Source organism: Bactrocera dorsalis, chromosome 1 (genome assembly GCF_023373825.1).
Source record: "Bactrocera dorsalis isolate Fly_Bdor chromosome 1, ASM2337382v1, whole genome shotgun sequence".
Classification (NCBI taxonomy): domain Eukaryota; kingdom Metazoa; phylum Arthropoda; class Insecta; order Diptera; family Tephritidae; genus Bactrocera; species Bactrocera dorsalis.
The window spans coordinates 41,838,722-41,853,575 of NC_064303.1; the positions used below are offsets into that span (position 1 = coordinate 41,838,722).

Below are 14,854 nucleotides of genomic sequence, written 5' to 3' on the forward strand. Positions count from 1 at the left end.
GTATAAGGCTACTATCATGCAAGAAGTCATATAGCACTGAAGCCAACGTTGCCCAACAAATCTTGGAAGAATTCGTTGATTTGTTTGGAAATATATACGGAGATCATTTAGTTAGTTACAACATACATGGTTTACTCCATTTAACTGAATGTACTAAGCTATATGGGCCTCTAGATAACTTCTCCGCTTATAAGTTTGAAAATCACATGCAATTTTTAAAGCTGTTGAGGAAACGAACGAATCCAAATAGATAATAATTTTAAAAAAATGTTGTAGGATTTAAGAATGTATAAACAAAAATGAATTTTAATAGTGTAACTATAATAGCTTTAATATGAATGTTTATTTTAAAAATCTATATCTTACTATGTAATTAAATTTTTCTTAAAAATATTTATAAAAATGAATTTTAATAGTGTAACTATAATAGCTTTAATATGAATGTTTATTTTAAAAATCTATATCTTACTATGTAATTAAATTTTTCTTAAAAATATTTATAAAAATGAATTTTAATAGTGTAACTATAATAGTTTTAATATGAATGTTTATTTTAAACATCTATATCTTTTTATGTAATTAAATTTTTCTTAAAAATATTTATAAAAATGAATTTTAATAGTGTAACTATAATATTTTTAATATGAATGTTTATTTTAAAAATCTATATCTTACTATGTAATTAAATTTTTCTTAAAAATATTTACAAAAAATGAATTTAAAGTAATCTAATGTAATTAGAAAAATATAACATTATGGATTATTTTTAGTTTCTAAAATTCAAAAAATTATAATATAAAAACTATTAATGAAATTAATAAAAACATTTTAATTAAAAAAAGTTTCTGGTTTCGAACTCTAGACTGAGGGAATGGTAAGCGAGTGGCTTACCCACTAGGCTATTGCAGAATGCACCTTCACGCTTTCCTGAAAGAAGTTTTGTCGATTTGTCCCAAATTTAATGAAAGTGTGAGAAAGAAGGATATAGTTTTATTACAGCAGAAAATATGTGAGTGAGAAGGTGATAAAAGATCACATGTATACAAAAGTTTTGGGAGCTTTTTTGATTCGCCCTTAAGAACGTGATAGGAAAAAGTGACAATTAAACTGGCACGCGTTACCGGCATGTCACTAAGTAACGTTACCGTCACTGTTCTAGCTGGGTATATTATATATTTTAAATGATTGTATGGAATCATCATGAAATACATAGGTAAATTTTAACATACATACATACTTATGTACTAAGCATATGATTTGATACCAAATATATACGGATCATATGTATGTATATAAATTACATGCCGAGTCGAATCTCTAGGCGTAAATTTGTTTACATTGGAATCAGCATTATTTTTCTCATTTAACACTGAAAATGCTCAATTCTGCTATTTTCTTGGTGGAACACGCTTATAATTTGTATGTGGTGAGACTCCCTTATCTCTGCCGAGTAGCCCTTTGAAAAGTTACGATATCTGAAACGTGAACCTTCTCTGTGATAAACGTTCTTTTTTCTTTTTTTTTGTAGGGGATTTATCTGATAAAATCTTAAAAGTCAAATTCATATAATTATGTGTACATGTAAACAGATTTTAAAAAAACCGTACGCATAAAGTTCACATATTCACATATGTATGTAATTTTGTGTTCATGTAAACAAATTTGAAAGAATCATTCGCATGTTTGTAAATTTGTCTACACACAATTTTTTATGTAAATATATACACCCATTGATTCATACTGTTACAAAAGTAGTATTAAGTTGTATTTGTATTACTATATGCATCCCTGATTATGAACAATAGCTGTAGGTATATGGAATAGCATTTGTCTTGTTGTAGACATCACGGCTGTCTGCTTGTCGAAACAATAGACATCTGGTGCCGCACTGTCTGCTTGTCTAGGTAAACAATTACTGAGTCTGGCGCCGCGACTGTCTGCTTGCGTCTGGCGCCGTATAGCCGTATGTTCTGGTAATTTCCAGACGCGATATTCTAGAAGGACACGTCGGCATCAGCGAGAAGTGTGTGGCTACATAAGCCGTGGCAGCGCCAACGTAATCAATCAGTGCTAAGAGTAAAATGCTATAGTGTAGACGAGTTGTGAAATAAAGAGTTGTTGAATTAAATTAAACAGCGTTGATTTTATTTGTCAATCCAGAGATACGAACCTAACAAAGTAAACTAGCAAAAGTAAATTCGTAACAATTGGTGTCAGAAGTGGGATTGTCAAATAATCCAAATTCAAAATGGTTAAATTCGGAGAATTGAGAATTCAGCAATTAAAAAAGGAACTGGAGGGGCGTAATTTGCCGATAAGCGGGCAAAAGGCGGATCTGCAGGCACGATTACGTGAAGCAATGGAAGCGGATGGAATTAATGTCGACGAATTCGAATTTGATGGCCCAGAAACTTCTACAAAGGTAGAAGAAAAAGTAGAAGAACAACGAACATCATCAAGTGTGGACATGAACATGCTGTTAGTGGCTATTAAGCAAATGGCAGAGAATGCAGTGCAAACCGAAAATCGTCTGGCACAGCAAATGACGCAAATAGCTGAAAATACATCACAGTTAGAGTCTCGCCTTACACAACAGATTACGGAAAATACTACACAACTACAAAAACAAGTGCAAGAGAAATTTTCAAAATTTGAAGACGAATTAAGCACTTTAAAAAATGGCGAAGAAAATTTAAAATCAGAAGTTCTGCAATTAAGTAATCGTGTGCGAGAACTGCAACTACATGGCCCTGCACCATCAACAAATAATCAAAGATTGAAGGCACCCACATTCGATGGAAGTATTCCATTTCAAATTTTCAAACTTCAGTTTGAAAAGACAGCAACGGCCAATAACTGGAATGCAGCGGACAAAGTGGCGTCCTTGTTTGTATCATTGAAAGGACCGGCAGCAGAAATCCTTCAGACTATTCCAGACTGTGAACGGGACAACTATGAGGCATTGATGAGTGCGATAGAAAGACGTTATGGTAGTGAGCACCGGAAACAAATATACCAGATCGAACTGCAAAATAGGGGTCAGAAGATGAACGAGTCATTGCAAGAGTTCGCAACTGAAATAGAACGACTGGCTCATTTGGCAAATGCAGATGCACCTGTGGATTACATTGAGAGGGTAAAAATTCAATGTTTCATAAATGGAATTCGTGATGTGGACACCAAACGCGCCACATATGCAATGCCAAAAAGAACGTTTGCTGAAACGGTTTCGCACGCCCTCACACAGGAAACAGCTTCCCTACTAAGTAAACCAGCACCCAAAGTACAAAGGGTTGAAATGGAACAACCGGCGCTGATGGAGGAAATATTGAAGACTCTAAAGACAATTGCTGCACCGCGAGTAAATACAACAGGAAGATGTTTCAACTGTGGAAAAGCGGGTCACTTTGCCCGAAATTGCAATATAAAAGTAAACCCATCAAAACGGAAACAACCAACAGATAACGAGGACGGAGCATCCACATCTCACAAGTCGTTAAACTAAAACGGAACAGTTCAAAGGGGCGTGAGCTGGTTATCGCAACTATTTGCCCCACCATCTCGATATCACAAATAGGTCGCCATGACAACAATCTTACTATCAACGGTATCGTAAATGGACGACTGTCAACGCTTACTTTGGATACTGGTGCCACACATTCAATTATCCGACCGGATGTGGTAAGAGGAACGGTTGAACCATTAGTCGGTTGCAAGCTTCGAACGGCCACCGGAGAGGAAGCAGCTGTCGCGGGAAAAGTGTTTTGCGAAGTGATGATTGGTACCCTGGAAGTTAATCACACCTTCATCGTAGTAGAAATCACGGATGAAATTATAATGGGAGTAGATTTCATGATTGATCACGGGGTTACTTTGGATTTAAACAAGCAAATGCTGTTTTGCCAGAACATGGAGATGCCTATAAACACCGGATATGTGACCAACGTTGAAAGTAAGAGGGTGATTGTTGATGATAATCAGAGTATTCCACCAAAATCTGAGGCGATTGTATGGGCTAAAGTGAATGGAGGAGGTGGGACTGAAGAGTTGTGGATTGTGGAACCAACAAAAATAGATACACCCATATTGGTAGGAAGAACGCTTGTGAAAACTAGAGAAGACGCCACCATTCCGGTCAGAGTAGTGAATGAATTCAACACGCCTATAAGTCTGAAGAAAGGAGCCGTAATTGGACAGTGCCAGAATATAAGTGCAATAGCACGATGCGAACGGTCACAACAGAAACCTACTATTGAGCCACAGCAGATAAGTCCTACACTCCTAAATAATTTGCTGAACGAACTGCATGGAAATGAAAAATTAAAAGCAGAAAAACTATTAAAAAAATACGCATCCATATTTGCAAACGAAGGAAACACAGGAAGAACCGGCATTGTCAAACATCGCATAAATACTGGAGACGCTAAACCAATCCGACAAGCTCCGCGTAGGGTTCCACTAGCAAAACGTGAGGATGCTAACAAAATTATTGAAGACATGCACAAAAACGGTGTAATCGAACCTTCAATAAGTCCATGGAGCTCACCTATCGTCTTAGTTAAAAAGAAAGATGGTAGCACCCGTTTCTGCGTAGATTATAGGAAGTTGAATGATGTCACAAAGAAAGACAGTTATCCTCTACCAAGAATCGACGATACATTAGACACCTTGTCTGGAGCGAAATGGTTTTCTACATTAGATCTACAAAGTGGATATTGGCAAGTCGAGATTGATGAATGTGACCGTGAAAAGACCGCTTTCAGTATGGGCGACGGGTTATGGGAATTCTCTGTGATGCCATTTGGGTTATGTAATGCGCCTGCAACGTTCGAGCGACTGATGGAACATGTGTTAAAAGGACTCAACTGGAAGACATGTTTGGTGTATCTTGATGACATTATCATCATGGGAAAAAGTTTTGATGATCATCTGAAAAATCTAGAGGAAGTCTTTCAGCGAATAGCATCAGCCGGATTACGCTTGAATCCCAAAAAGTGTTCATTATGGAAGAAGCAGGTCACATATCTCGGACATAAAGTGTCAACTGAGGGAATTCACACCGAGGAGGGAAAAATAAAAGCAGTGAAAGATTGGCCTCGACCCACCAACATTCATGAACTCCGCAGCTTCCTCGGCTTATGCACGTATTATCGCCGTTTCGTACCTGGATTTGCGAACGTGGCTAGAAGTTTACATGATTTAACAAAGAAGAATCGCCCGTTTGTATGGCAGTTGGAACAAGAAAAAGCGTTTGAGCAGCTTAAGGAACTACTTTGTACGGCGCCGATGTTGGCTTATCCAATACCTGGAAAGAAATTCATCCTGGATACAGATGCGAGCGCTTATGGAATTGGAGGTGTCCTGTCTCAGCTCATCGACGGACAAGAAAGAGTAATTGGGTATTACAGCAGAGTGCTCGGGAAACCAGAGAAAAACTACTGTGTGACGCGAAAAGAACTACTAGCTGTGGTGGAATGTGTAAAACATTTCCACAAGTATTTGTATGGACAACGATTCTTGCTGAGGACTGATCATGCAGCATTAAAATGGTTATTACAGTTTAAGAATCCGGAAGGCCAAATTGCACGATGGATCGAAAGATTACAGAATTACGACTTCGAAACGGAACATCGAAAGGGGATTCACCACAAAAATGCGGATGCATTATCACGTCGCCCTTGTCCACTGGAATGTAAACATTGCTCCAAATCAGAAGGAAAAGAAGGTATAATCGACGTGCGATTACTGAATATAGAACCTGAAGATGATTGGACTCCTCACCGCATCAGAATCAATCAGCTGGAGGACCCTGATCTTGCAAAGCTGATAATAGCCAAAGAAAATGGGGTACGACCACCAAAGGAACAAATAAGTAGCGAGAGTCCAACGGCAAAAGCATATTGGGCCCAATGGAACAGCATAAACCTCGTTAATGGATACCTTCATCGTACCTGGGAAAGCGAAGATGGCAAACAGTCTCGTCTGCTGATCATAGTACCGAAGTCCATGATCCCGAAAGTATTGAAAGAATATCACAATGGACCTAGTGGAGGGCACCTTGGAATTACAAAAACTATAGAGAAGATTAAACAACGGTTCTACTGGATCGGTTGTCGAGATTCCATAGCAGAATGGATAAGTAATTGCGTAGAGTGCATGGCAGCTAAAGGTCCTAAAGCCAAAAGTCGCGGTAGGCTACAACAGTACAACGTGGGATCACCATTTGAACGAGTCGCAATGGATGTTGCAGGTCCGTTCCCAACCAGTACGGCCGGAAACAAATATCTACTGGTTGTCATGGATTATTTCAGTAAATGGCCAGAAGTATATGCCTTACCAAACCAAGAAGCGAAGACAGTAGCCGAAGCGTTTGTAGAAAATTGGATAACAAGGTTCGGAGTGCCCGTCGAATTACACTCAGATCAAGGCAGGAATTTCGAATCTTCCATTTTCCAAGAAGTCTGTACATTATTGGGCATCCACAAGACGCGGACAACAGCGTTACACCCACAATCAGATGGGATGGTAGAGAGATTCAATCGAACGCTCGAAGAACATTTGCGGAAAATCGTCGATAAAGATCAACGGAATTGGGACAAGTACATCCAGATGTTCCTGCTGGCGTATCGTTCAGCGAAGCACGAGACAACTGGTTACACGCCAGCAAAGATTATTTTCGGATCTGATCCGCGACTCCCTGCTGATCTTAAGTTTGGAACGAATCCTACAGCTGTAAGAAATGATGGAGATTATTGTTCTGCCTTAAAGGAAGAAATGAATGAATTGCATCTAATGGTAAGACAGCATACGCATCTGATGAGCAATAAGATGAAGGACCGGTTCGATCAAGCGGCAAATTCAAAAGGTTTCGAAGAAGGTGATCTGGTCCTGTTGTACAATCCACTTCGAAAGAAAGGCTTGTCCCCGAAACTGCAGACAGCCTGGGAAGGACCCTATATGGTGATGAAACGACTTAATGACGTGGTATACCGCATACAAAGAAATGGAAAAACACGATGTAAAATGAAAGTAGTACATTTGGAGAGGCTCGCCCCATTTGGTTCAAGAGGATTTGTGCCTAATCGGGACGATTAGGCTTTAGTGGAGGGCAGTGTTACAAAAGTAGTATTAAGTTGTATTTGTATTACTATATGCATCCCTGATTATGAACAATAGCTGTAGGTATATGGAATAGCATTTGTCTTGTTGTAGACATCTGGCGCCACGGCTGTCTGCTTGTCGAAACAATAGACATCTGGCGCCGCACTGTCTGCTTGTCTAGGTAAACAATTACTGAGTCTGGCGCCGCGACTGTCTGCTTGCGTCTGGTGCCGTATAGCCGTATGTTCTGGTAATTTCCAGACGCGATATTCTAGAAGGACACGTCGGCATCAGCGAGAAGTGTGTGGCTATATAAGCCGTGGCAGCGCCAACGTAATCAATCAGTGCTAAGAGTAAAATGCTATAGTGTAGACGAGTTGTGAAATAAAGAGTTGTTGAATTAAATTAAACAGCGTTGATTTTATTTGTCAATCCAGAGATACGAACCTAGCAAAGTAAACTAGCAAGCAGTAAAATCGCAACAATACTTATTTTTGCGAGGTTGACTCTTTTTCCTTCTCATACATTTCAGAAATATATTCAATTTATGAATTTTAGCTTTTGAAATTTCGCGAAAGACGCTTGTAGGCAAGGAATGCTCGGGGAGATGTAACCTTTAACTTAAGAGGTCAAATTTCGAAACGTAGATTTAGAGGTAGTAGTAAATTTTACACCATTTTGATTGTTAAAATTTATTAGAGATTTTTTTATTATAATACTTACAAATTTCATCAAACTGATTTAAATTATTTCTAATTACTGTATTTGGAAAGAAAATTTTAAACTCTTTGTATTTTTTTGAAAAATTTGTCGTTTATTTTAGAAGCCTTTTTTATGATTATGAGAAAATCAAAACACAAGGTGTAAAATTTACTACCACGTCATTAGTTAAAGGGTAATGGCGTCTGCTTTTATGAATGAATCGAATATGCTTTTTGAAAGTACGTTTGCGTTCATTAATGAAAATTTTGTTGTTGTGTAATTTACTATCAATTTTGTAAAGTATGTATGTTGTGTGCATTGTTTGTGTGGGAATGTCATACGCACATATTTACATGTGTACTCATATTGTAAGTATGTATGATGAAATTTGAGACTATTGTTGTTTTTTCAGAAGAATGTTTGTATTTTTTGATTTACATGCGTACGCATATATTATTTGTGTGAGAATGTCATACGCACATATATACATACATGCATATGTGTGTACGTAAATATAGAATAGCGGGCGCTTTTTATATTACTGATAAATGATAATATCTTGATTTGAAATTGATTTGTACTTGCATACATATCTGCAGAATAGATGCGTATGAAAGTTTTAAATGATAAGAGGTGTGATTTATATACATACATATATTATTATTGTAATAAATTATGTTTTTAGGATATTACGACAATATATCATATACTATATACATGTATATGAAATTATATTATATTATCAAAGATAAGAAATATTTAAACAGTAGCTTTTATGTGCACGTTAACTACAAATATTACCTTGAAAATAGCATAATTTCATTACAATATTATCAATTTTACATGAATTCACAAAAATTCGCAAAATGATATTCATATCAATTGATATGATTGCATGTAAACGTATAAAAACATAAGCAAAATACCAACATATATCTGTAATAGCAATCATTCAATGCTCAGCTCTGTTCACTCATCTCTGTTAAAACTTCTCCTTCCGAGCCAAAAGTGGTGAAATCCACTAATAGGATTTTGTTAGCTCTTGACAGTTCGCACGCCTGTCCGCAATTGAACCTTCTCTATATTATACGTTCTCTGCGCCAACTACGAATCGTAATAGACAAATTTATGGAAATGTAAGCAAAACATTTTTTAAATTTTAAGTTTTTTATAATTTTTAGGAATAAAGAACATAAACAAGAAAGCAATGAATGGAATATCTCATTAAAAATTAAAAAAAAAAAATTATTTATATGAACAAAATTTTTGTATTTTACTTGACAATAAAAATAAAATCATATACAAGGTTAAGGGCATATACATTTTTGAATTAAATTTATTTATTTGGTTTCTTAACGTTTGGTCGATTGCGGTGAAGCGGTTCGCTACCCCGTTGTCCATTTCTTGTGTGTGATAAGAATCGCAATTTTGAGGGTCGTAGCAAATCTTCCACTTTTGCGCGGTGATACCTTCCTCTCTTGCCATTTCTTAAAATACTCCACTCTTTTTAAGATTCCAATGCTTTGTTCAACGATACATCTACAAAGAAAATTTTATTAATGAGGATTCATAATTTTTTTTTAACCTTCGCTATTTCTACGATCTCCTAGCTATCTCCGCACTATTTTTTTATGCCCATCACTTTCACTAGAGCTCAAATAAAAAAACAAAGTTGGATTCATTTTGATATTTAATTAGCTTTTGTTAGTTTATTGAAAATTTCGCAACAGTTTTGACAGTTCCACATCTATTGTGATCTAAAAATACCGATCCAAAGCAATGTGGAATTTAAAAACTGTTGTGAATTGAAAATACATTACGATCCGTTTGCTATCGTATGTCATAATCAGAGAACGTTTATAATAGAGAACGGCAGAGATGGAAGAGTTTCACCACAGACAAATTATAAGCGTGAAATAAAAATTATGCTCAAAACCAGAGATAGAACTTAAAAGTATAGAGAAGGTGCAGGTTCGACTGCGAACATTTGATAGATTCGTAATAGGGAATTCGCCGCATTTGTTAACATTGTAGGTCGGAATTCGCGTCATAATTTTAACATTTTTTTACAATTCTCTCACATATTCTAACCGAGAATATGAAGAGACTCCCAACGAAGAATTTCGTTTTGCTTGTTTATATTTTGTTTCATTTTTGACACCGAAAAATGTGTACAAAACACATTATGTTCTCTGTCTCACATACCCAAGAATATGAAGCGACATAAATATATGTATGTATACATGAATATGAATATGAAGGCATAAACATATGCATGCATACTCCTTATGATCCCCCAACAACAGCATTGTGATATTTTCATGCTTCAATTTTTCAACTTGGGAATCGCAATGTATGCAAATATGTATGCTTTTGCGTTTTGCCGTCGGCAATTGAATATTAGGGGTATTCTCTTGCTCTTGCAAAACCCGGTGCACGGTGCAAGCATTGCAGATTTAACACGGCACAAAAACAAACACACGCAGAAAAGAATTTGCAAGGGCTGTAAAATATGTCAGACCAAAACCCATGTTTATTTACGTGCAATGTCACGCAAAAATATAATTCTTCTTCTTTACTGGCGTAGACACCGCTTACGCGATTATAGCCGAGTCAACAACAGCGCGCCAGTCGTTTCTTCTCTTCGCTACGTGGCGCCAATTGGATATTCCAAGCGAAGCCAGGTCCTTCTCCACTTGGTCCTTCCAACGGAGTGGAGGTCTTCCTCTTCCTCTGCTTCCCCCGGCGGGTACAGCGTCGAATACTTTCAGAGCTGGAGTGTTTTCGTCCATTCGGACAACATGACCTAGCCAGCGTAGCCGCTGTCTTTTAATTCGCTGAACTATGTCAATGTCGCCGTATATCTCGTACAGCTCATCGTTCCATCGAATGCGATATTCGCCGTGGCCAACGCGCAAAGGACCATAAATCTTTCGCAGAACTTTTCTCTCGAAAACTCGCAACGTCGACTCATCAGATGTTGTCATCGTCCAAGCCTCTGCACCATATAACAGGACGGGTATTATGAGTGACTTATAGAGTTTGGTTTTTGTTCGTCGAGAGAGGACTTTGCTTCTCAATTGCCTACTTAGTCCAAAGTAGCACCTGTTGGCAAGAGTTATCCTGCGTTGGATTTCAAAGCTGACATTGTTGGTGGTGTTAAAAATATAATTGAAACCCTGTTTTAGTTGCCATTTTACATAAAGTCATATTTTGCCGTTAAATTGTTGAGGAAGGTAAATTTTAATTAGATTTTATAATTTCTATTTAAATTATAAAGATTTGTTACAGTTTTTTTGTTAAAAATGTAAGCAGAAGGTGCGCCAATTCACAATAGCCAGGCACAATAGTCATTTACAATAAATTTAACGAATCAGCCGTTCATATATCACTAGATTCTGCAATGGGTGCTCTCGTGCTCTTGTATATTTTGGTATAGTATTTTTGCAATCTGCAATCTTGCAAGAGCAAGAGAATACCCCTATTGTCTTTCACTTTACTTTAACCCATTGTCGTTTCTTTTTCCTTATAGGTATTTGGGCCACTCTATCACATATATTAATCAGTTCTGTCAATTAAGAAATACATTTTATTTATAATTCAAAATTAAAACAAGGATTATATAACAGACCTTCACATATATCACACTTTTCACTATCGTCTGAATCCATTTGTATGGCTTCTTCCATACATTTCACAATATTGTTACGAATTTACTCTTTGCTAGTTTGACTTTACTAGGTTCGTATCTCTGGATTGACAAATAAAGTCAAAAGCCGTTTAATTCACTTCAACAAAATCTCTTTATTTTACAACTCGTCTACACTATATCAGTTTACTCTTAGCACTGGTTGATTACGTTGGCGCTGCCACGGCTTATATAGGCACGCACTTCTCGCTGATGCCGACGTGTCCTTCTAGAATATTGCGTCTGGAAATTACAAATGCAGCGCCAAACGCAGCTATTGTTTAGACAAGCAGACAGCCGTGGCGCCAGACTCGTCCCGATTAGGCACAAATCCTCTTGAACCAAATGGGGCGAGCCTCTCCAAATGTACTACTTTCATTTTACATCGTGCTTTTCCATTTCTTTGTATGCGGTATACCACGTCATTAAGTCGTTTCATCACCATATAGGGTCCTTCCCAGGCTGTCTGCAGTTTCGGGGACAAGCCTTTCTTTCGAAGTGGATTGTACAACAGGACCAGATCACCTTCTTCAAAACCTTTTGAATTTGCCGCTTGATCGAACCGGTCTTTCATCTTATTGCTCATCAGATGCGTATGCTTTCTTACCATTAGATGCAACTCATTCATTTCTTCCTTTAAGGCAGAACAATAATCTCCATCATTTCTTACAGCTGTAGGATTCGTTCCAAACTTAAGATCAGCAGGGAGTCGCACATCAGATCCGAAAATAATCTTTGCTGGCGTGTAAGCAGTTGTCTCGTGCTTCGCTGAACGATACGCCAGCAGGAACATCTGGATGCACTTGTCCCAATTCCGTTGATCTTTATCGACGATTTTCCGCAGATGTTCTTCGAGCGTTCGGTTGAATCTCTCTACCATCCCATCTGATTGTGGGTGTAACGCTGTTGTCCGTGTCTCGTGGATGCCCAATAATGTACAGACTTCTTGGAAAATGGAAGATTCGAAATTCCTGTCTTGATCTGAGTGTAATTCGACGGGCACTCCGAACCTTGTTATCCAATTTTCTACAAACGCTTCGGCTACTGTCTTCGCTTCTTGGTTTGGTAAGGCATATACTTCTGGCCATTTACTGAAATAGTCCATGACAACAAGTAGATATTTGTTTCCGGCCGTACTGGTTGGGAACGGACCTGCAACATCCATTGCGACTCGTTCAAATGGTGATCCCACGTTGTATTGCTGCAGCCTACCGCGACTTTTGGTTTTAGGACCTTTAGCTGCCATGCACTCTACACAATTACTTATCCATTCTGCTATGGAATCTCGACAACCGATCCAGTAGAACCGTTGTTTAATCTTCTCTATAGTTTTTGTAATTCCAAGGTGCCCTCCACTAGGTCCATTGTGATATTCTTTCAATACATTCGGGATCATGAACTTCGGTACTATGATCAGCAGACGAGACTGTTTGCCATCTTCGCTTTCTCAGGTACGATGAAGGTATCCATTAACGAGGTTTATGCTGTTCCATTGGGCCCAATATGCTTTTGCAGTTGGACTCTAGTTACTTATTTGTTCCTTTGGTGGTCGTACCCCTTTTTTTTTTTGGCTATTATCAGCTTTGCAAGATCAGGGTCCTCCAGCTGATTGGTTCTGATGCGGTGAGGAGTCCAATCATCTTCAGGTTCTATATTCAGTAATCGCACGTCGATTATACCTTCTTTTCCTTCTGATTTGGAGCAATGTTTACATTCCAGTGGACAAGGGCGACGCTAATGCATCCGCATTTTTGTGGTGAATCCTCTTTCGGTGTTCTGTTGGTTGATTCCGTTTTGATGGGTTTACCTTTATATTGCCATTTCGGGCAAAGTGACCAGCTTTTCCACAGTTGAAACATCTGCCTGTTGTATTTACTCGCTGTGCAGCAATTGTCTTCAGAGTCTTCAATATTTCTTCCATCAGCGCCGGTTGTTCCATTTCAACTCTTTGTACTTTGTGTGCTGGTGTACTTAGTAGGGAAGCTGTTTCCTGTGTGAGGGCGTGCGAAACCGTTTCAGCAAACGTTCTTTTTGGCAATGCATATGTGGCGCGTTTGGTGTCCACATCACGAATTCCATTTATGAAACTTTGAATTTTCACCCTCTCAATGTAATCCACAGGTACATCTGCATTTGCCAAATGAGCCAGTCGTTCTATTTCAGTTGCGAACTCTTGCAATGACTCGTTCACTTTCTGACCCCTATTTTGCAGTTCGATCTGGTATATTTGTTTCCGGTGCTCACTACCATATCGTCTTTCTATCGCACTCATCAATGCCTCATAGTTGTCCCGTTCACAGTCTGGAATAGTCTGAAGGATTTCTGCCGCAGGTGCTTTCAATGATACAAACAAGGACGCCACTTTGTCCGCTGCATTCCAGTTATTGGCCATTGCTGTCTTTTCAAACTGAAGTTTGAAAATTTGAAATGGAATACTTCCATCGAATGTGGGTGCCTTCAATCTTGGATTATTTGTTGATGGTGCAGGGCCATGCAGTTGCAGTTCTCGCATACGATTACTCAGTAGAAGAAATTCTGATCTTAAATTTTCTTCGTAATTTTTTATTGTGCTTAATTCGTCTTCAAATTTTGAAATTTTCTCTTGCACTTGTGTATTATTTTCTGTAATCTGTTGTACCAAACGCTTTTCTAACTGCGTATTATTTTCAGTCATTTGTTGTGTAAAGCAAGACTTTAACTGTAATGTATTTTCTGCTATTTGCTGTGCCAGACGATTTTCTGTTTGCACTGCATTTTCTGCTATTTGCTTAATAGCCACTAACAGCATGCACACTCGATGATGTTCGTTGTTCTTCTACTTTTTCTTCTACCTTTGTAGAAGTTTCTGGCCCATCAAATTCGAACTCGTCCACATTAATTCTATCCGCTTCCATTGCTTCACGTAATCGTGCCTGCAGATCCGCTTATCGGCAAATTACGCTCCTCCAGTTCCTTTTTTAATTGCTGAATTCTCAATTCTCCGAATTTAACCATCTTGAATTTGGATTATTTGACAATCCCACTTCTGACACCAATTGTTACGAATTTACTCCTTGCTAGTTTTACTTTACTTGGTTCGTATCTCTGGATTGACAAATAAAATCAAAAACCGTTTAATTCACTTCAACAAAATCTCTTTATTTTACAACTCGTCTACACTATATCACTTTACTCTTAGCACTGGTTGATTACGTTGGTGCTGCCACGGCTAGAATATTGCGTCTGGAAATTACAAGAACATAATGGTATACAGCGCCAAATGCAGCTATTGTTTAGACATGCAGACAGCCGGGGCGCCAGACTCAGCAATTGTTTAAGTAGACAAGCAGACGGCTGCGGCGCCAGATGTCTATTGTTTCGACA

At 38.1% G+C, this 14,854-nt stretch overlaps 1 protein-coding gene across 2 annotated transcripts in view; it reads left to right on the forward strand.

Annotated features, from left to right (window-relative positions):
* Positions 1-4,985, forward strand: part of LOC125780377 (uncharacterized) — an 83,007-nt gene extending 78,022 nt beyond the window's left edge. Inside the window, exon 2 of one of the 2 annotated variants that reach the window (XM_049462675.1) lies at positions 3,047-4,985. In XM_049462675.1, coding sequence (XP_049318632.1) covers positions 3,047-3,505 — 459 coding nt within the window. In that variant the 3' untranslated portion in view covers positions 3,506-4,985. Of the gene's footprint in view, positions 1-1,904 lie in introns of both variants that reach the window. The other variant, XM_049462676.1, reaches the window with a different exon arrangement.
* The last annotated feature ends 9,869 nt before the right edge of the window (positions 4,986-14,854 follow it).